This window comes from Mauremys reevesii, unplaced genomic scaffold, assembly GCF_016161935.1.
Source record: "Mauremys reevesii isolate NIE-2019 unplaced genomic scaffold, ASM1616193v1 Contig6, whole genome shotgun sequence".
Classification (NCBI taxonomy): Eukaryota; Metazoa; Chordata; order Testudines; family Geoemydidae; genus Mauremys; species Mauremys reevesii.
In genome coordinates this window covers 893,320-915,955 of record NW_024100873.1, presented here as the reverse complement: position 1 = coordinate 915,955, position 22,636 = coordinate 893,320, and the positions used below count along the sequence as shown (strand labels likewise).

Here is a 22,636-nt window from a genome sequence, read left to right as displayed (position 1 = left end):
GCAGAACACACTACAGCAACACACAGCACTGTTGCCTTGCTCTTAAAATGGTCTTTCAAAGCCTCCCTGAGCTGCGTCGCTCCCTGTTGAGCTCTTCTTGTATCCCTGGTATCTGGCTGCTCAAAATCAACAGACAGCCACTCCACCTCCGCCTTCCACCCCGGCGGAAACTTTCCCTCCTTTGCTTCACAGATATTATGAAGCACACAGCAGGCAGCACTGCTCTGCCTCTGCCCGCATCTTTGTCCCTAGCTCTGCCCCCATTCCAGTTCTTGGGCTTGTCAAGGTTTCCTCCGCCACTCTGAACTTTAGGGTACAGATGTGGGGACCTGCATGGACCCTTCTAAGCTTAATTCCTAGCTTAGATCTGGTAATGCTGCCACCAGCCAGAAATCAGTGTCTGGCACACTTTCTGTCCCCCCAAAACCTTCCCTGGGGAACACAGATCCAAACCCCTTGGATCTTAAAACAAGGAGAAATTAACCATCCCCCCTCACCGATCCCTGGTGAGTTCAGACCCAATTCCCTTGGATCTTAAAACAAAGAAAAATCAATCAGGTTCTTAAAAAGAAAACTTTTAATTAAAGAAAAAGAAAGGTAAAAATCATCTCTGTAAAATCAGGATGGAAAATGCTTTACAGGGTACTTAGATTCATATAGCCCAGAGGAAACCCCCTCTAGCCTCAGGTTCAAAGTTACAGCAAACAGAGGTAAAAATCCTTCCAGCAAAAAGGAACATTTACAGGTTGAGAAAACAAACATAAGACTAACACGCCTTGCCTGTGCTACTTACAAGTTTGAAACATGAGAGCCTGATTCAGAAAGATTTGGAGAGCCTGGATTGATGTCTGGTCCCTCTCAGTCCCGAGAACGAACAACCCCCAAACAAAGAGCACAAACAAAAGACTTCCCTCCACCAAGATTTGAAAGTATCTTGTCCCCTTATTGGTCCTCTGGTCAGGTGTCAGCCAGGTTTACTGAGCTTCTTAACCCTTTACAGGTAAAAAAGACATTAACCCTTAACTCTCTGTTTATGACAGGGCTGCACTCACAGGATCGCAGGGGTTGCCAGACCCAGGGTCCCTCTACTCACTCTCCTGTCTGTGACACTGGCCAGCACCAGAGGAAGGAGCAAGACACCCACAGTTCTAGGATAATGTGTCCCCAGGGGAAGGTCCCTCCTGACCCCACTCCACCACCTCCTTGATCCTTCTTCACCCCTTGGGCCTACAAGGTTTTGTTCATGCAGCCCCCAGTGTCTGGATTGGCCTCTCTCCCACCCAGGGCTTAAAGGAGCCTCTCAATCCACCTTCAGATCCCTCTTCAAACCCCATTCGCTGGGCCAGCTCCCATCACCGCCCTTTGCTCTGCTGCTACCAGCTCCTCCCCCAGGGCCCAACCTCAGTCTCGGGTTTAATGACCTGCCTGCCCTTTCATGCTACACAACACTGGTCCGGCATCTTCCTGTCATTACCCTTCGCCCCTCCCCACCCCCATCCCCTGCAGCCCTGCCCATCTCAGCAGAGGGTGCGGCTGGTCTTTGGGACACAGGCAGAGCCCAGGGGAGTGGGAGGTGAGAGCAGCGAATGGCAGCACCCAGCACGGACAGGAGGTGCTGATCTGAGCTAGCCTGCAGCACTAGAGGATGCTGATGGTGTGAACAACCTGCCAGGTGCTAAGCGATTTCTTGACCAAAGGCAATTTCCTGTGAGAGCCCCTGGGTCAGGCTCATGCTCGTGTGTTTGCTGAAGTAACTACAATCAATTTCCAGCGAGCTCTCTGGCTGGCTGCAATTCTTTCTACTGCCTGCACTAATTCCGAAAACCTCTCTATTGACCTGCCGGATTGTAGCAGCACGGGCTGGTCAAAAAACACACAGTGGGATACGCAGCTATTCCAGCAAACAAATGCAAGTCACTGATATATATAAACACAGAGGGAAAATCCTCACCCCACAACACAACCCTTAACTCTGCCCTCTTTGAGCCGTGCCTCAGCCTGCCACTAACACACATACCAGCACTCTGCCCTCATACATGCTAGGGGACACGATGAGCATAAAGCCCATGAGCGCGGTAGGACTGAGAACTTTGGGGATCATGGTGGATGATCAGATGAACACGAGCTCCCAGTGTGACACTGTGACCAAAAGGGCTAATGTGATCCTGGGGTGTATAAATGGGAATCTCGAGTAGGAGCCAGGAGGTTATTTTACCTCTGGCTTTGGCCCTGGTGTTACTGCCGCTGGGATCCTGTGTCCAGTTCTGGTGCCCACAATCCAGGATGATTCAAGGATTGAAAAATGCAGGCGGGCGCATGTGACAAGCACCAGCAGGAACTGAACCAGGCAGCTTCAGAGCGAAAAGCGTGAGCCTCTCTACAGTGTGAACCAGAGAGCCCGGGGCTGTACGTGGGGCTGTAACAGACCCACATCATCTGCAGATCAGGTGCAACTGGGGACACCGAACACGCCATGGCCAGTGATTTATACAGGTCCATACATCCCCTCCCACTCTGCCCCTCAATGCTCTGTTGGGGGGGAGGGAGTTCTTAGTTTCCCAGAATGCACTGCTTCTGGGGGCTGAGCTGAGAAGAGCGGGATCGGTACCCAGAGGACATCGCAGTGGAAACGAGGTCGCTAGTGCGGACGCAGGGCGAACTTGCATCAGTTTGAAACCTGATTCAGCACAGCTAGCCGAGGGGCCCTGACCCGCTTGTATTCAAAGCTGTTCTGTCCAACCAGTGCAGGTCTCCAGCACAGTCCAGGGGAGGGTGGAGGAGAGATGTAGCTCAGCCCACACATGCGCTTGGTACCTGCATTTCCTGTGTGGTTTCCCTTGAAGAACGGTCAGTGCTGGTGGGAGCCCTGAGCTGCACAGACCGAGTCTGAGGGCCAGTTAATGGGGCGGGGGGGGGGAGGCTCCTTCCCCTCTCTGAGCACCTGCTGGGAAATCAAACCAGGGCCGCACTTGGCCAATGGAGGACGAAGAGGGCTACATGGTATTAAACCTCCGGCCGAAACAGAGACAACCAGGCCGCCCTCCGGGAGCTGGGCCCCAAGGTAAGTGACTGAGCATCCTCCCGGGGCGTCCACTTTCACAACGCAGCGATTACAGGGGGTGACTGGGGCTTCACAGAGACCCACAGGAGCTGAAATTTACTGGGACCTGGGCGCCCAACTCCACTGGACGTCTCTGACCGTCCCAGCCTGGGCCTTTGAGCAAATGGTCCCATCTGGCCTTAAAACCTATGGACCAGCCCCTGTGTGTTGCTGTCACCTGCATCCCTGCAGAGCCAGGGCAGGTGCGGGCTTTAAGTCACCTCTGCTCTTCCCGGGTTGTTAAAATGGGACAGGTGGGGGGGTCCTGCTTAGATCCTGGGCAGAGGGGAGCAGGGGCCCAGCAGAGGGTGCAAACACCTGCGCCAGAGCAATGACCAGGCAGGGAAAGGTTTTCTTCTCAATGAAGCAGGAGCCAGAGGTGTCCACTCGGTGGCACCAGAGCCCCAGAGATGGGAGCGACTGCCTCTGAGGAAGGCTTGTTTAAAGAGACCTCCCCTGCCAGGCCAGGCCAGGGGCTCAGCAGAGAGACCCCAGGCAGTGCCAGGGGTTCGTGACTCAGCTGTAACCAGAGCCAGAGGGAAGTTTGGACACTGTCTCCTCTATAAATAGTTAATGACCCAAGCACTGAGCCAGAGAAGATGGGAGGGGGAGCGAATATGAGTAGGACAGAGGTGGGGGGATGGGACACATGGAGCCGGGGGGGTAGGGAGGGCTGGGAACACCCCTGCCAGAGCGACGATGGGAGCCATCAAAGCCGCGTCTCGGCGTCTCCATGCGGCAGGAATCCCAGATTCGCAGCTAGGCCGAGAACCTGGAAGAGACGAAGCTGCGAGTGCACCTGGGGCTGCTGCAGAGGCCGGGGGACCGGAGCCCAAAGCTACAGCCGGGGCTGGGTGGTTAAATGGCTCCTGTTATTAAAGGACAAATCAGGCCAGTGTTTTCCCCGTCGCTCCTGCTCTGACTCTCTTGGGCCCCTAACCCGAGTGTGCCTGGGCAAGTGGTGCTCCGCTGAGAAAGTGTCTGACTCCCCCTGCAGTCTCTGCCCCCTGCCTGGGGGACTAGACTCTGCCTGGGACTCGGCTCACAAGCCCACCAGCCCGCCTTAGTCCAGGCTGCTTCGGGATCAGGCGGGGGCACTGGCCGTAGGACTCCCTGGCCCACCTGTAGGAGGGGACGGCACAATGTATTCAGGGCCAGAGCAGTGCAGAAGTAGGGTTGCCAATTATGTAATATTTAAAAACCAGACATTCCAGCAGGGGTGCCAGAACCTCTCCTGCCCGCCTCTTCCCCCCGAGCCCTCGCCCCGCCCCATCCCACCTCATCCCCAAAGTCTCCATCTCATCTCCCACAGGCCCTGTCCCTGCCCTACCTCTCCCCCCCCAAGGCCCCATCTCATCCCCTATAGACCCCACCCCTGCCATGCCTCTGCCCCCAAGTCCCCACCCCCATTTGCTCCTCTTCCCCCTCCCCCATCACTCACTGCTTTTCCCCTCTCCTCCCTCCCGTCCCCATCCCCTGGGTCAGGAGGGACTTGCCTGTGGAGCCGGGGCTGGGAGTTGCAGCCAGCCAAGGCAGGTAGGAGGCAGCTCTGGCTGAGTAGGGGCTGGTGCAGGTGATGACCCCGTGCCTCCCCACCTCCCCAACCCGCAGTAACTGGACTTTGGGTGCCCGGTCAGCAGCTCTGACCAGACACCATCAGGTTCCCTTTTTGACCGGACTTTCCAGTTGAAAACTGGACATCTGGACACCCTATACCAGGGGTAGGCAACCTATGGCACGCGTGCCGAAGGCAGCACGTGAGCTGATTTTCAGTGGCACTCACACTGCCCGGGTCCTGGCCACCGCTCCGGGGGGCTCTGCATTTTAAGTTAATTTTAAATGAAGCTTCCTAAACATTTTAAAATCCTTATTTGCTTTACATACAACAATAGTTTAGTTATATATTATAGACTTATAGAAAGAGACCTTCTAAAAACGTTAAAATGTATGACTGGCAGGCGAAACCTTAAATTAGAGCGAATAAATGAAGACTCGGCACAGCACTTCTGAAAGGTTGCTGACCCCTGCCCTATACGGACGTGCCGCCAATGTAGAGACGGCAGCTGCTTGCGGTCTGATAAATTAAACCCTTTTTATTTACAGCGTGGACGCACTCGCCCGGGAGCACAGACTTTTCCCACTGTCTGGAGTGGCTCACAACCATGAGTGTCAACCTCAGGGCAGACCGTCAAAAGCAGGGCAGAGACCCCACACTGGTGGTACGTTCTGTAATTCAGTTTCACCAACCCAGTGCCAAAGGTGAACTCCCAAGGTACTCCCATTGTCTTACAAGGGAACGACAGACGCCTCCTCAGACATGCCAGGCTATCCCGCCACCCAAGCAAGCCGGACTGTGCGATCAATGGTCGCTTACACCGAAAAGCACAGAATATTCCAGGTTACGCCCAGTCCCAAGAAACCACTCACTCACCCAGCTCAATTTGCATCCCAGATCTCACACCAAAGACAAGGCTGGTACCCAATAGCCTAACTAACTAAAGGGTTATTAGCCAAGTAAAAGGAATGATAGTTACTGAGAGGTTAAAGCAGGTAAAAATGTATGTAGAGGTGAGTCACAGTCTATAATTCCAAATGGCAGCAGAGATGTCGTCATTGGTCAGTTTTTCAAACTTTCTCAGGACTCCCCAGAGTAACTCGGGGAATCTCTGTCTTTTCATTCAGTTATTCTGCCCTCTCGAATCCAAACAGTTCAGAGATGAAGAAATTTTCCTGGTGTCCGTACTTACAGCTTCTTCTCACAGAAAACAAGCCGACAGGGTCCCTACCCACGTGGGCTCGTTCTTTGAGGGCCGAAAGAGAGGAATGTATGTAGAGTCTTTGATCTCCAGTCATCACACACAACCACGACTTGCTTTGAAATTCCACTTCTGCGGTTCGAGTTCTTCATTTGCATTCCACACGGCTGCTGTGTAGTTTGATGGGTTATTTGGTGACAGGGGTAAATGTTTGCCATTACAGCCCATCGGGATGCAGGTAAGTGAACCCAGTGCATGCAGCATCCCCTTTGTTTTCATGACGTTTAAACACCAAATACACACTGATGCATTTGGTCTATACTAGTACCCAAGTGGATTGGCCGGCTCTTCCCAGCAGAGAACACCCCCGTCTTTCTTCCTGGTGCCCTTTCTTCTCCAGGACAGGATCCAGCTCTCTCCGGGTATGGTTACACTTGCAACTTCAAAGCGCTGCCACGGGAGCGTTCCCGCGGCAGCGCTTTGAAGTGCGAGTGTGGTCGCAGCGCCAGCGCTGGGAGAGAGCTCTGCCAGCGCTGCAGGTATTCCACCTCCCTGTGGGGATTAGCTTACAGCGCTGGGAGCTGCACTCCCAGTGCTGGGGCAGTGTTTACGCTGGCGCTTTGCAGCTCTGTAACTTGCTGCGCTCGGGGGGGGGGGTGGTTTCCACACCCCTGAGCGAGAAAGTTGCAGCGCTGTAAAACGCCAGTGTAGCCAAGGCCGGCCCAGAGCCAACTAGTCTCTGGCTTTGAGAGGTCAGCAGGCAAGCCCTATGCTGCCCTCCTAGTGCTCCTCCCCCTAGCTCCATCTTCCTGGCCCATCCCCCAGCTGCTCCGCCCTCTGGCTCCATCTTCCCAGCCCAACCCCCCCTGCTGCTCCGCCCTCTGGCTCCATCTTCCTGGTCCAAACCCCACCCTGCTGCTCCGCCCCCTGGCTCCATCTTCCCTGCCCCCTCCCTCCCCCCCGCTCCTCTGCCCTCTGGCTCCATCTTCCTTGCCCAACCCCCCTGCTGCTCTGACCTCTGACTCCATCTTCCCTGCCCAACCCCTCCTGCTGCTCTGACCTCTGGATCCATCTTCCTTGCCCAACCCCCCTGCTGCTCCTCCCTCTGGATCCATATTCCTTGCCCAACCCCCCTGCTGCTCCGCCCTCTGGATCCATCTTCCTGGCCCATCCCCCCTGCTGCTCTGACCTCTGACTCCATCTTCCCAGCCCAACTCCTTGGTCAAGAACCTCCTGCTCCCTGCAGCCCCTGCCACAGCTTCCTCTGGGACCAGCTGCCCCCTTTCAGGCCCCAGGAGAGGCCGTTAATGAGGCTCAGGTGGGCTGGATTGAGGAGCCCATTGTTAAATATTTGTTCCCCATGTAGGTACTGACAGACGGTGATCAACTCTCTCCTTCACCTTCTCTTTGTTAAGCTAAATAGTTTGAGCTCCCAGAGTCTATCACTGTACGGCAGGTTTTCCAATCCTTTAATCCTTCTCATGGCTCTTCCACGAGCCCTCTGCGATTTATCAACATCCGTCTGGCACCAGGATAGAATCCCAGCCGTGGTCGCAGCAGGGCAAAATCCAGAGGTAAAATAACTTCCTGGCTTGTACTCAAGATCCCCCTGTTTATACATCCCAGGAGCACATTAGCTCGTCTGCTCACAGCATCGCACTGGGAGCTCATGTCCAGCTCATTATCTGCCACCATTATCTGTCGCTGCTTCCCAGGATACAGTCCCCCGTCCTGTCAGTGTGTGGCCTACGGTCTTTGTTCAGCGTGGCCGAGCCCCTGTCGTTTTTTCAGTGTGGACACAGTTCAAGTCACAGACTGGTGTCAGAAGGTCTGTGTGGTGCGGTGTGGACCGGCTAGCATGGCTGTGCGGCCCGGAGCCAGCAGTTGTCAGCCCAGGTTCACACTGCAAGCACAGACTTGGAAACACCATGTCCACAAGGCCGGGGCCCACAGACCAGATCTGGGTTTATAATGCAATGGGGACACTCAAGGCCGGGTCCTACAGACCAGATCTGGGTTTACAATGCAGTGTGGATGCTCCAGTCCAGATCCCACAGACCCGGGTTTACAATGCAGTGTAGACAAACCCCCAGAGGCTCTGTTGTGATTAAGGAGTCCCTCTGGCTACGCGTGTGTCCCAGTAGGCTTCCCTCCTTTCCTGAGCAATGTTCCTGCTGTCACCGATCACGGACCCTGCTGGGAGGGGAGGGTTCGGATCAGCACCCCCGTCCCCTGGCTTTAGCTGTGTCAGAGCAGGCCCCCGTCTCCGTTCCTGTGTCAGTGCCCAGACTCCTCCCCGGCAGCCCAGTCCCCGTCACCCTGCCACCTGCCACTCCGGGACCAGCTGTCTCGTCCCAGATGAGGCACCGTCCCAGAAATAGCCCCCGGCGCCCTGCCCCACACCCGGCCTCTGTTTGCAGCTTGCTCGGATCTCGGGCTTTCCCGGTCCCTGGGAGCAGCAGCCCCCACCCAGGTGAGTGAGCATCCTGCTCGGCTTTAAATGTCCCAGCCCAACTGGGATCCCAGTCACCAGGACCCCGGGCAGTTTGCTGACAGTGGGAAGCGCCAGAGCCTATTTCCCAGGCCTTTGAGCACTGCCAGCGTCTAGCCCAGACCCTGGCCCAGCGAGACCTGTCAGCGGCTGCAGGCTCGTGGGGCTGTTCAACTGCAGTGCAGCCGCTCCGGCTCATTCTGGATCCTGGGCTCTGAGCCCCTTCACCCGAGCAGCCACCCGGCAACCGCGGCCCAAGCCGGAGTCATCAGCCACGGCCCAGCCCCCGGGGTTTTACTGCGGCGGAGACGTCCTCGTAATCTCTGCGTGACCACAGCTGGTTTCTCGGCATCAGAGATGGCCTGGAGAACATGACCCTGCTTCACACACTGTCAGAGACAGGCTGTAGGCCGAGGACACAAACCCTTCCAGCCTTTCCAGGGATCGCGGGGCACAGGGAAGTTCTTTGGACGCAGGCCGGGGGCAGGGCTGGAAGGGCGGCTTTGATGCACCTTGTCTAGCCAGTCCATGCACCTGCATTGGGGCACAAATGGAATTTGAAGGGGGCTCCAGCCCTTGGGCTCTCATAACTTGCCGCGGAAGGGGATGCCCATCTGGTTCCATCAAACCAGTGACCTATCCCCTCTCATTGAAATTCAGCCCCCCTGCGCTTCTCTTTCCCGTCTAGGGTGACCAGATGTCCTGATTTTATAGGGACAGTCCCGATATTTGGGGCTTTGTCTTATATAGGTGCCTATTACCCCCCACCCCACTCCTGATTTTTCACATTTGCTGTCTGGTCACCCTATTCCCGTCCCATCCCCGCCCTGAGTCCGTAGCAGGGGAGAGCTCTTTGCTGAGCCGTGGTCATGGTGCTCACTCACTGCCAATTCTGGTCTCTCTAGCAACCCAGGAGCACTTTCCCCGGTGGGCCCATGGGGCAGAGTCTGCAGCCGGAGCCGTCCGGGGAGAGGAGCAGTAAGAGACGCGTCGCTAATGAACCTGACCATTCTGGGCCCTGGTTCTGCATGGAGCCTTCACTACATCAGCCAATAACAATGGCCCAAGTCCTAGGGTCTCTCTTCAATTTAATGCATCATTTTCTCTGCACACTCCCCTTATACCCCGAGTCTGTCAGACTCACCCAGAACCCACCAACTGCCGGCATTAGAGAAACAGCTAAGTGACCCAGCTGAGATCAGGGCCCCATTGTGCCAGGCGCTGCACAGACACACCGCGACAGTCCCTGCCCCAGCTGAGATCAGAGCCCCGTTGTGCCAGGTGCTGCACAGACACACAGCGAGAGACAGTCCTTGCCCCAGCTGAGATCAGGGCCCCCTTGTGCCGGGCGCTGCACAGACACACAGGGAGAGAGTCACTGCCCCAAGGAGTTTACCATCTAACTAGACAAGGGCAGGTCTGTTTTCCCCGTTTTACAGCTGGGTTACTGAGGCCTAAGGAGATGGAGGTTCAGATGTGGAGCTGGGCGGGAAAATGTCAAGACAACGTGTGTTCACAGGTCGACGTTAGAGCACTTCGAGTCACTGACCTTTAATCACAAAGTGACGCTCAACCATCACCTTAGCAGAGCTGGGCCCCATCTATCTAACCCCCCCCACCCCTCATCCATCCCTGCCCCAGACTGCGGCAGGTCTGGTGGCCCCAGCAGCAGGTACTCCCCAGCCTTCCTAGCTGAGGTCTCTGGGGCTGGTGGGCCCACACTGACACCGTCTGCCTTTGCTTTGGAGGTGGAAGGAAGCCGGCTGAGACGGCCGGGGAGGGGTCTGAGCTGGAACACGGCCTCTGTGTGATTGTGGACAGCTTCTACAGATACGCCGAGGGCCCGCCTGGAGCGAAGGCGCTGGACCAGGCGGCTTTCCAGAACCTGCTCAGCAATGAGCTGAGCCATCAGCTCACGGTGAGGCCCGGCTACTGGCACCCCAAGGCAACCAGAGCCATCAACCACTGACTGCTAGCAAAGGGGATCTGCCGATACCTCTCAGCCCTTCCCTCCAGCCTCCTGCTATCCCAGTCCTGGGGCTCCCCCCGGCTCTGCCTGTGCCCCTCAATCCCGACCTGCAGCCCCTGCTAACCCAGCCCTGGCTCCCCCGCCCCCAGAACTCCCTCGGAGCCGATCAATCCCGACCCACAGCCCCCTGCTAACCCAGAACTTGGCTCCCCTCCCTACAGCTCTGCCAATGCCACTAAATCCTGACCCACTGACACCTGCTACGCCAGCTCTGGCTCCCCACAGCCCTCACAGCTCTGCCAATGGGCTTCGAGCTTGTATCTCACCTCTCCTTTATACACGTCTGTGTGTGGGGGAGCCCTGCTAGGCCGATCCCCTCCAGCAGGGGGTGGTATTGCATCCACCCCAGCAGTAGAGCCTGTTACTGGTCCACGTGCCAGACACTGCCCCGAGCGCTGACTCCCTGTTTCTTTGGTGTGTTTTAGAACACGGAGGTCGAGGCGGCCGTGAAGCGCACGTTTGAGAAGTTAGATGCCAACAAAGATCAGAAAATCTCCTTCGACGAGTACTGGCAACTCATCGCCTGGATTTGCCAAGTGATCCGGCGCCGCGATTATAACGAGTAGTGACTGGGGAGGGTTGTGTCGGGTGGGGAAACCGAGGCACCTGCCGCGTCCGGAAAGGCCTCCAAATCCTTTGCCTGAAAGACTCAAAGCAAATCTGCACCTCCCCCACTCTTGGAAACCCAGTGACCTTAATCTGCCTGCTGGGATCCCTCCACCCCCATCCCCATTCTGCACGTCTCATGTTGCTCCCATTCCCCCACCACCACCACCAGGATCCCACCCTGATCACACCATGGCCTTTACTCTCCATGCTGCCCAACTCCCCCACTGCTGGGAGTCACCCCATACACCCCGAATCCACTCTGGCCTGTGCTCCCCATATCACCCCCTACCCTGCTACCCTGCTGCCAGGATCCCTCACAAACGCCCCCATCCAGCCCTGGCATGGGACGCCCACTCCACCCATCTCTCCAGCTGCTGGGCTCCCACACCGATCCCTGCCCCGTCGCTGGGATCTCTCCCCCAACCCCTATGGGCTGCCCTCCCTTCGTCACCCACTGTCACTCAGTAACATGGCTTGAATAAAGAGTCTGCTCTGAGCTCCGTCTGCGTGTCTGTTCTTACTGCAGCCTGGATTGGACGGGTCGGTTCTGGTGTGTGGACATGCAGTACAGCCCAGAGCCAGCAGAGGGCAGTGGGGCGCTCCCAGGCTGGGCACATCATTGTCTACTGCAGGCGGGACTCAACAGGCCAAGTTCTGGGACCTTCTCAGCCGTCCTGGCATCCCCCTGTCCTCCGCCCCGGCATCCTCCCCTGCTCTGCCCTGGTATCCCCCCGTCCTCCGCCTCGGCATCCTCCCCTGCTCCGCCCTGGCATCCCCCCGTCCTCCGCCTCGGCATCCTCCCCTGCTCCGCCCTGGCATCCCCCTGTCCTCCGCCCCAGCATCCTCTGGGTCCCAGCAGCGGGGCCAGGGCTGGCATGGTCTGGCCATGCTGTTATACGATGGGGCACGGGGCAGATTGGTGCAGCAGACAGAGGTAAAGGGCGTGGGCTGAACCTGGAGCTCCTGCTCACATGAGTCAGAGCGGGAGAGGCTGCGTCTACACCAGAAGCACTTGCCTGGTGCATCGTACCAGCAAAGCACCCCTAGGGTGCACGCCACTCAGACTGTCACCGCTGGCGTGGTCGAGAGAGTCTGGAGCACAGGGCCTGGGGTAAGACCCGTGGCCGTGCTGTGACCCAAAGCCAGGCCCTGTGTCAAAGCGGCTGCCTCCAAGTTCAGTGTCCGATACAGGCACTTGGCAGCAGTATCGCTGGTGCTGCTAAAACACAGGCGCCCCATAGCGATACCAGGCGCTGGGTGTTCATGGGCTCATGCTCCAGAGGCTGGGCCAGGCCCAGCCCAGCACAAAGCCGGGCAGAAGCACAATCCTGGCAGCTGGTACAGGAGCACACGACCCCGAGGAAAGCGGAGGCCAGGGTGATGGATACGGCTGCTTTGGTCGAGCCCGTGGGTACAAGGTGCAGGGGAGTAACTAACCGCGTCACGTGGGTCCTGCTGCACCACTTGTTTGGATCTGGGTACAAATGCGATTCAGAGGAGGCGGATCTTTGTCTGGCTTAGGGGGCAGTGGAAAGTCCCGCTGCTGACTGAGCTGGTTCAGTGTCACGGGCAGACACGCCTCAGTGCACCTGTACATGTACAGGGCACTAGTACTGTGCTTGGTCGGCAATTAACCTGGCTGAGCACCTTCGCCACTGAACTGAGCGTGTGGTCGCTCGGGGCAGATCGATGGAGGTCTGCTGAGCCAGCTGTCTGCAGGGCCGGCGCGTCATACAGAGAGGGCAGACAGATACGCACGCAAAGCTGACAACGCTGGAGTGGTGATGCCGTGTAGGTTCGCCCTGCTGCGTGATACATCAGTAGCTGACGTAGATCCAGCTGTTTCTTGGAGATGCTGCCTGCCAGAGAACCTGCTGAATGGACACAGTGACCAGTTCATCAGGCATTGCTATGTCAGGATTTCATATTGGTACCCAGACACCGAACACGAGTGTTTTGAAGAACACGCGTCTGTTTGAAACAGTGTCATTGACCCCAAACGGGGACTGGTACTAAGGGGGGGATTTGTCCACACAATTTCTAGTTACTATGGCACTGCCATCAGCAGCACCAAGAGCTTCTTTCCCAATTTGTTTTCCCCTTGGCCTTTATGTGGTTTGCGGCAATGAGTTGGTTCACGTTTGCTTGCGTTTGGTTAAACAGTTCAGCGATGTCACGCGCATTGTAAGAGGGGGACGGCTCCTTCGGTAGCCAGCCCTTAATGCCGGGAGTTACAGGCGTAGAGACAGTTTCCCCTGCCTGCTGGTCACACTCGTGAATGTTCTGTTACGTACATAGAAAAATATATTTTTCATACTAGCCTGTTTCCAATTGGCCTTCAGATTCGGATCATCTCGAAATGTGACCCATCATTCCAGCTAGAGTTTGGAGTCTGCTACTTGGAGAGATCCCAGACTGTGGAATAATCTCTACCCAGCCGCTTTGGCCTGGGCTAGTACATCACTTCACAGAGAAGGTTACAGCAATCAGACAGTGGCTTTTACACTGTGGCCAAATGTATCCTTATCTCAGTGATTTAAAACCACAGCCACATGAACTCAGTAATACACGTCTTTAAACACCAGTTAGATCTGGCCCAGCAAGTGGTTTCTAGCTGGTTGCCTACTTCATTATCCATATACGGTAAACAGAGGGGTAGTTGATCCATCTGTTATTTGTAAAGCTCTTTCTTGATGCCCGGATGTTTTTTCACTGTGCACTGATATCTCCTAGTGTCTTTCTTCTGCGAGATGCCCCCTTCAGCAGCTTACGTTGGTTAACAAATAGCGTCTTTGCTTCACATTTTCTCTTCGGTTCAGTAACCCAAATTTAATACACGGATTAATTTAGTTCGTTTGCACTGAAATAGGGACCAAGTCTTTTATAACACAAGCTTTGCTTTTGTTCTGATTTTCCCAAGTCTTTAGCACAGACAGACCTGTTTTAGATACGTTTGCAGTTGTTGCATAGATATTCCTTTTCCCTTAACGTGTGCATCACCAATTTTTTCATAGTAAGCATAGTGCTTGATTGCTAAAATGGGTGTTCTCAATCTTCCGTGAGAAAGTGTCCGGCTCTCCCCGGCTGAGCACTCTGTTTTAGCAAAAAGAGTTAAGAACAGAATTTTTACCCAAGCTTTTTAGAGTTAATTTGCTTGTGATCCCAATCCCACCTTTATTAACTGTTCAGAAGCACAGACTTTACCGACCACTGCTTTCCTTCAACATAACATAAAAGAAAAGAGTATAAAAATTACACCAAAATGAATAGTAAATGCAGGTCTATGCAAACACTTTGAGGGTATAAAACTTTCATGATACTTGTTTGTATTTGGTAGACAAAGATGGAATCCTGTTGAAATAGTTTGGTTAACTTTAACATGTTGCATAAAGAGGCATAGTATATATTGTTATATTTTTGACATCTTTGCTATAACATGCTTATGATTATATCTGAAGGTACAAACAAGTTTATAAAAACAAGGGCTGTCAATTAATCGCAGTTAACTCATGCAATTAACTCAAAACTAATTAACTCGATTAAAAAAATTAATCACAATTAATCTCAGTTTTAATCACGGTGTTAAACAATAATAGAATACCAATTTAAACTTATTATAAATATTTTTGGATGTTTTCTACATTTTCAAACATATTGATTTCAATTACAACACAGAATACAGAGTGTAAAGTGCTCACTTTATATTAGTTTTGATTACAAATATTTGCACTGTAAAAAGAAACAAAAGAAATGGTATTTTTCATTTCACCTAATACAAGTACTGGAGTGCAATCTCTTTATCGTGAAAGTGCAATTTACAAATGAATAATTTTTTTTTACATAACTGCACTCAAAAACTTTAGCGCCTACAAGTCCACTCAGTCTTACTTCTCGTTCAGCCAATCGCTCAGACAAACAAGTTTGGTTACAATTTGCAGGAGATAATGCTGCCCACTTCTTATTTACAATGTCACCTGAAAGTGAGAACAGGCATTCACATGGCACTTTTGGAGGCGGCATTGCAAGGTATTTACATGCCAGATATGCTAAACATTTGAATGCCCCTTCATGCTTTGGCCATCATTCCAGAGGACATGCTTCCGGGCTGATAACGGGTTCTGCTCGATAACAATCCAAAGCAGTGAGGACCAACGCATGTTCATTTTCATCATCTGTGTTAGATGCCATCAGCAGAAGGTTGATTTTCTTTTGGGGGGATTTGGGTTCTCTAGTTCCCTAATTGGAGTGTTACTCTTTTAAGACTCTTGACAGCATGCTCCAAACCTCATCCCTCTCAGATTTTGGAAGGCACTTCAGATTCTTAAACCTTGGGTTGAGTGCTGTAGTTAGCTTTAGAAATCTCCTACCAGTACTTCCTCTGTGTTTGGTCAAATCTGCAGTGAAAGTGTTCTTAAATCGAACAACATATGCTGGGTCATCATCCGAGACTGCCGTAACATGAAATATATACGTCAAGGCATTCAGTCACAAATTGAGGCATTATTTTTTAAACAAGCATCAGCAGCATGGAAGCATGTCCTCTGGAGTGGTGGCCGAAACATGAAGGGGCATATGAATGGTTAGCAGAATGGTATTATATTACTGTTCAACAGTCTGATGAAAACTGCAATTCATCATGATTAATTTTGTTAATTGTTTGACAGCCCTAATAAAATAACCCCCCGAAATTGACATTTTGCTAATATTACCTTGTCGTTTATGCTGAAGATTACACTTACGATGTTTCCTTTGTATAAAAAAACCTGTGATTAATAAAAGAAAATGCTTTTTGTTTGCAATTACATGGCTTGTTGAGGCAAAACTATATATACATCTATTTATCACTCAGGCCTTTTTGAGCTTTGCAAAAGAATTAATAGGTGTTATATGCCAACCATAATATTAAAATAATGCAGTACCACTTCTATTAAAAGAAAGTACAAAACTAACTTTTGTTGCAACAATTTTTTTTAAATAGTCACATGACACAAACAACATACAACACAGGATGACATGTGTGACATGCAAAACAAACTCGCAATTGTTTTTAAAAATGCTATTACATGGAAATAAGAAAAGCCCATGTTTCAAATCTTAGTCAGTGGTTAGGATTAGAAGCAGAGTCTGCCTTTCTGTTGCTTGGCAACCATATCTTCACAAAAGTTAGGAGTTATTCCAGCTGTTGCATTCCTGAAGGATTAAAATAATTAATTCCTTGGGCTTATTAAAAAGAAAGTTTTCAGCTTGTTTTCTTTGTTCATTGGTTGTTTTGTTTTCGGTTGCTTCGTCTTTTTCAGCAATGGGGGCGTCTTTAATAACTGTAACTTTTCACTTTTCAAAGGAAGAGAGGGCAGAAGTGAGGGGAGGGGGGGGACGGGGTGAGAAGCAAGGGAAATTAGCGAACTCGGTCACGTTATCGTAAAGTACAGGCAGCAGCAGAGAGTGTAGTAAATGGAGAGAGGATCTAAAGGAAAACGTAACCAGTGGGGTAGAATGCAGATTATATGATGAGCTGTGAGCGAGGGGGTGAAACACGGTGGGAACCTGCACCCCTGGTTTTGATCCTGGCTCTCAGCGGCGACTCGAGTGGGGGTTGTTGCCTGCTCATGAAAAACTTGTTTGTTCCCGCAGGGTCTGTTGCTTTTGTCTGCCTGCCAGCTGGGTTGCAGGAGCGCCCTGGCCGGCTGCAGTTAACTGTTTCTGGGCACCTCCGTGCGTTAATGCAGCAACCCCAGGTGTTAACCCGCTCGCTCTCGGGGTTCCACTTGGAAGTTCTTTGTTATCACTCCCCTGTGATCGAATCGCAGCTCCTCTCTCTCATGTGCTCTGTCACCTGGACCATTTTAACCTCATCTGATTTACCAGTCCAGTGACAGTGTTGTTTGCTGCTTCCTCTCCTGGGCACTCACTTCTCCCGTTCGGCCTAGGTGTCGGTTCAGGCTTTACCGAGCCTGGATCTTATCCTACGGGTGGCCCCTGCCCGTGGCTTGTTAGGTGGCTGGTTCGGGTCATTCCCAATGTCCCCATTGCAGCCCCATTCCAGCCATTCCATGTTCCAGCTTTTAATTCTGCTCTGGCCACCACGTTCCCTTCCTGTCCCCATTGTTCAAACACTACAAAAGTGCCCAGAGTTTGTTGTTGCCCAGCAAGACCAGACCAGGGGGCGCCAGGTCCCTCTCTCCCAGGTTCTCTGCAGCTGTTTCCAACCGTCTGCGCTGTCCCGGGACCTGCCGTAAGGTATCATGTCTCTGCACTGCCGGCTTCCCGGGCTCTGCTGTGTCTCTTGTTTCTTTTCACTCATTTTCTGTCCCTGTTACTAGCCCCCGGCGGGTCGTCTTAACCATTTAACAGCCACAGCCATAGTTTGCAATATTGTCCATTTCTAACTCTTGTTACTTTTCAAGGCTTCCGTCTTGGCCTGAGCCTTACAGAGTTGCTGAGCAATCATCATGGTGCTCACTCACGCCCGATTCTGGTCTCTCTAGCAACCCAGGAGCACTTTCCCCTGCGGGCCCATGGGGCAGAGTTTGCAGCCGGAGCCGTCCGGGGAGAGGAGCGGTAAGAGGCGTCGTTAACTAATCTGACCATTCTGGGCCCTGGTTCTGCACGGAGCCTTCACTACATCAGCCAATAACAATGGCCCAAGTCCTAGGGTCTCTCTTCAGTGTAATTTCAATGCCACATTTTCTCTGCTCCCTTTCCTCTGAATCTGTCAGACCCACGCAGAACCCATCGTCTGCAGCCACACTCACCCACTACTTGCTGTTATGATATTTGTATTAGAGTAACAGCTAGACAACTCTTTGTGCCAGGCACTGCACAGACACACAGCAAGATCAGGGCCCCGTTGTGCCGGGCGCTGCACAGACACACAGGGAGAGACAGTCCCTGCCCCAGGGAGTTTACAATCTAACTAGACAAGATGAGGACTGTTTCCCCTGTTTTACAGATGGGTTATTGAGGCCTAAGGAGATGAAGGTTCAGATGTGGAGCTGGGTGGGAAAATGTCAAGACAATGTGAGTTCATAGGTAGATTTTAGAGCACGTAGAGTCACTGACCTTTATCACAAAGTGATGCTCAACCATCACCATAGCAGAGCTGGGCTCCATCTATCTCTGTAGCCCCCCATGTCCCCATCCTTCCCTTCCACAGACAGCAGCAGGTCTTGTATACCCAGCAGCAGGTACTCCCCTGCCTTCCCAGGACAGGGGCTCCTAGCTGAGGTCTCTGGGGCCGGTGGGCCCATCCTGACGGCAGCTGCCTTTGCTTTGGAGGTGGAAGGAAGCCCGACGAGATGGCAGAGGAGGGCTCTGAACTGGAAAGGGGCCTCCATGCCATCGTGGGCAGCTTCTACAGATACGCCGAGGGCTCCGAGGGACCCAAGGAGCTGGACCAGGCGGCTTTCCAGACGTTGCTCAGCAATGAGCTGAGCCATCAGCTCACGGTGAGACCCGGCTACTGGCTCCCCAAGGCAACTGGAGACATCAACCACTGGCTCCTAGCAAAGGGGGGGGGAGTCTCTCTGTGACCCTCAGCCCTGCCCTCCAGCGCCCTGCTGCCCCTGCCCTGGGCTCCCCACCAGCTCTACTGGTGCCCCTCAATCCTGACCTACAGCCCCCTGCTGTCCCAGCCCGGGGATCCCCCCACAACTCTGCGGGTGCCCCTCACTCCCAACCCAGAGACCCCGATGAGCCCAGCCCTGGCTCCCCCCCACACACAACGCTCTGCTGGGGCCCCTCAGTCCCGGCCCACATCCCCCTGCTCTCCCAGGAGTTAGCGCTGCTCTGCACAGCTCTGCCAATGGCACTAAATCCTGACCCACTGACCCCCCTGCTATGCCAGACCAGGCTCCCCACAGCCCTGCCAATGGGCCTCAAGCTTGACTTGTATCTCACTTCTCCTTCACGTGCGTGCACAGACACACACACACACACACACCCTGTGTGTGGGGAGCCCTGCTAGTCTGACCCCCTGCAGCAGGGGGCAGCAGCGCGCACACACTCACACAGACACACACATGGCAGTAAAGCCCGCATTGATCCACGTGCCCGATGGGTCCCCAGCAGTGACTTGCTGTTTCCTTGGTGAGCTTAGAACGCAGAGGACCGGAAGGCAGCGCTGGACATGTTTAAGACGGTGGATGCCAACAACGATCAGAAAATCTCCTTCGACGAGTACTGGGATCTCATCGCAGAGATCTGCCGAGTGATCCAGCGCAGCCATTATAATGAGTAGTGACCGGGGAGCTGTGTCTGGTGGGGAAACCGAGGCACATGCCTCAACGGGAAATGCCCCCAAATCCTTTGCCTGATGCACTCAAAGCAAACCTGCACCTCCCCCACTAAACCGTAATCTGTCTGCTAAACACCCCCACTAAACTCAGCGACCTTAATCTGTCTGCTTGCTGGGACCCCTCACCCCCTTCCCCGTTCCGCATGTCTCATGCTTCTGCAGCTGCCCCTGTCCCCCTTGTCTGGATCCCACCCTGATCACCCCTCGGTCTTTGCTCACATGCTCCCCACCTTGTCACAACCCAATGGCCCCCTCCCTCAGGTCCCTTGGGGAGGCAGATCAGCACTGTATGTTGCTAACGTTGTTGCAAGCATCGCAAGGCATTTTGGGAAGGGTTAAAGGTGTGAGAGTGGAGTGGACGATTCATTTGCAGCTTGCGAGAGTGCCAAAGGGGGAGGAAGGAAGAGTGCAGAGAACGGGTTACCTCGACACTTCAACTCCAAGAGAAGATGCTGGCCTCAGTCCAAGGTCAAGGCACTCGACAAGCTGAGCAGGGCCGCAGAGATTGCAAAAACGAGCGAGACGGCAAGGTCAGCGACGGGGAAAACAGCCTCACATCCGTGGAGCTGGTGTGTTTTGGGAAAGCTGAGGAGGCTACAGAAAGCCGGTTTGGACTGGTACAAAGAGCACCAGGAACAGAGGACCCTGAACGAAACACCCCCAAAAGAACCCAGAACTTAAAAACGCTCCCGAGAGCCAAAGCAAGTCGGAGAAAAACAGCAGACCCTGGACAACACGTAAATGGGACAAGAACTCCTGTCCACCCCTCCCCCTCTTCTTCTTACATTACACCCCGGCTTGGCCAGCCTCAGGTAGTGCGGGTGTGAGTATGAAAGGGGGTTAGGGCTTGGGGCACTAACGCTTTCTTCCTTCCTCTGAGTGACATGGGAACCCCCAGTGCTCTCTGCTGCTGTTTTATTAATAAAGCTTTAAAACTTAGACACTTGGTGTGCTTCGTCATCTCCTCCCCTAACGATCCTGCAGCCTCAGCCTGATCACCTGACGCCTCAGGCAGCTTGGTAACAAAAATCTGTCACACTCTCCCCCACTGCTGGGAGTCACCCCGTACACCCCGAATCTGCCCTGGCCTCTGCTCTCCATGTCACCTACCTCCCCACTGGCTCTGGCATGGGAGCCCCACACGACCCAGCTCTCCGTCACTGGGATCTCTCCCCCACCCCCTACAGCCTGCTCTCCGTCACACTGACAGTTTTAAAAATCAAAGTGGGATGTTTTTCTAGAGGATCGGCTCTTGTTCAAGCAGGGATTAATTCAGGGCAGTCCTATGGCCTGTGTTATACTGGTCATTTTAGCTTAGCACAGTGATCCCTTCTGGTCTTGGAATCCACAAGTCTATGACATAAGAACATAAGAATATAAGAACGGACATACTGGGTCAGACCAAAGGTCCTTCCAGCACAGTATCTGTCTACCGACAACGGCCAGGTGCCCCAGAGGGAGTGAACCTAACAGGTAATGATCAAGTGATCTCTCTCCTGCCATCCATCTCCACCCTCTGACAAACAGAGGCTATGGACACCATTCCTTACCCAGCCTGGCTAATAGCCATTAATTAACAACCTCCATGAATTTATCCACTTCCCTTTTAAACACTGTTATAGTTCTAGCCTTCACAAGCTCCTCAGGTAAGGAGTTCCACAATTTGACTGTGCGCTGCGTGAAGAAGAATTTCTTTTTATTTGTTTTAAACCTGCTGCTCATTAATTTCATTTGGTGGCCCCTAGTTCTTACATAATGGGAACAAGTACATAATTTTTCCTTATTCACTTTCTCCACATCACTCATGATTTTATAGACCTCTATCATATCCCTCAGGCCCTGGTCTACACTAGGGGGTTAGGTCGGTTTTAGCCACGTTAGGTCAATTTTAAAATGACTGCGTCTACACAACCAACCCCGTTCCTTCAACCTAAAGGGCTCTTAAAATTGACTTCTGTTCTCCTCCCCGATGAGGGGAGTAGCACTAAAATCAACCTTGCTGGGTTGAATTTGGGGTAGTGTGGATGCAAATTGATGTATTTGGTCTCCAGGAGCTATCCCAGAGTGCTCCAGTGTGACCCCTCTGGACAGCACTTTCAACTCCGATGCACTAGCCAGGTAGACAGGAAAAGCCCCAGGAACTTCTGGATTTCATTTCCTGTTTGGTCAGTGTGGCGAGCTCAGCAGCACAGGTGACCATGCAGTCCCCCAAGAATCGCAAACAAGCTCCAGCATGGACCGAAAGGGAGATACTGGATCTGATTGCTGTATGGGGAGAAGAATCTATGCAGGCCGAACTCCGACCAAAAAGAAGAAATGCAAATATATTTTCCAAAATCTTACAGGGCATGATGGAGAGAGGCTACCACAGGGACACACAGCAGTGCCTGCATGAAAGTTAAGGAGCTCAGGCAAGCCTACCAAAAAAACAAAGGAGGCAAACGGTCTCTCTGGGTCAGAGCCCCATACATGCCGTTTCTATGATCAGCTGCATAGCATTCTGGGGGGGACCCTACCACTACCCCACCACTGTCCGTGGACATCTGCAAGGGGGAAGTCTCACGCAAGAGGGAGGAGGATTTTGTGGATGAGGAGGAGGAGGAGGATGCACAGCAGGTGAATCTATTCTCCCCAGCAGCCAGGACCTTTTCATCACCCTGGAGCCAATACTCTCTGAAGGTGGGATCCCCAACCCTGAAGCTGGAGAAGGTACCTCTGCTCATTTGTAACTACAGTACAGGGTTTAAAAGCAATAGTGTTTAATGTTTGATTTGCCCTGAAGACTTGGGATGCATTCGCAGCCAGTACAGCTACTGGAAAAGTCTGTTAATGTGTCTGGGGATGGAGCGGGAATCCTCCAGGGACATCTCCATGAAGCTCTCCTGGAGGTACTCTGAAAGCCTTTGCAGAAGGTTTCCGGGGAGGGCTGCCTTGTTCCATCCTCCACGGTAGGACACTTTACCACGCCAAGCCAGTAGCAAGTAGTCTGGAATCATTGCAGCACAAAGCATGGCAGCGAATGGTCCTGGGTTTTGGTCACATTCAAACAACATTCGGTCTTTATCTCTCTGTGTTAGCCTCAGGAGAGTGATATCATTTATGGTCACCTATGATGGGGGTGTTTCCATTCACCACAGAGTTCTTGTGTTAGTGGCGGGTTGTCATTATTAGTATATGCAGAACTAGCCAGGAAAAGAGAGACACATTTCTAACCAAGCAGGAGGTCACATGGACACCAAGACTCTATATAACACAATCATGAACCCAGGGCAAATCAGGTCTGACCAGAGGGCATAGATCTGGATGCGAACAATCTCACCATTGAGGGGTACATACTTATGCAGCAGATGCAACTGAG

General features: G+C 53.0%; 3 protein-coding genes across 6 annotated transcripts in view; 2 read left to right on the top strand and 1 right to left on the bottom strand.

Annotated features, from left to right (window-relative positions):
• The window catches only part of LOC120394448 (C-type lectin domain family 2 member B-like), a 1,239,960-nt gene that overhangs the window by 509,099 nt on the left and 708,225 nt on the right, over positions 1-22,636 (bottom strand). The window lies entirely within an intron of this gene.
• LOC120394461 (protein S100-A16-like) lies at positions 8,229-11,137 on the top strand. The gene is made up of 4 exons (XM_039518699.1): positions 8,229-8,329; positions 9,253-9,325; positions 10,096-10,265; positions 10,802-11,137. The coding sequence occupies exons 2-4, from the start codon at positions 9,283-9,285 to the stop codon at positions 10,940-10,942; spliced, it is 354 nt and encodes a 117-aa protein (XP_039374633.1). The 5' UTR covers positions 8,229-8,329; positions 9,253-9,282; the 3' UTR covers positions 10,943-11,137.
• On the top strand, positions 17,131-19,637 carry LOC120394460 (protein S100-A16-like). Of its 2 annotated transcripts, none has more exons than XM_039518698.1 (4): positions 17,131-17,222; positions 17,390-17,543; positions 18,261-18,430; positions 19,081-19,637. In XM_039518698.1, the coding sequence occupies exons 2-4, from the start codon at positions 17,501-17,503 to the stop codon at positions 19,219-19,221; spliced, it is 354 nt and encodes a 117-aa protein (XP_039374632.1). In that variant the 5' UTR covers positions 17,131-17,222; positions 17,390-17,500; the 3' UTR covers positions 19,222-19,637. The 2 variants fall into 2 exon arrangements, with proteins under 2 accessions (XP_039374632.1, XP_039374631.1); XM_039518697.1 differs by having other exon boundaries at positions 17,151-17,222; positions 17,471-17,543.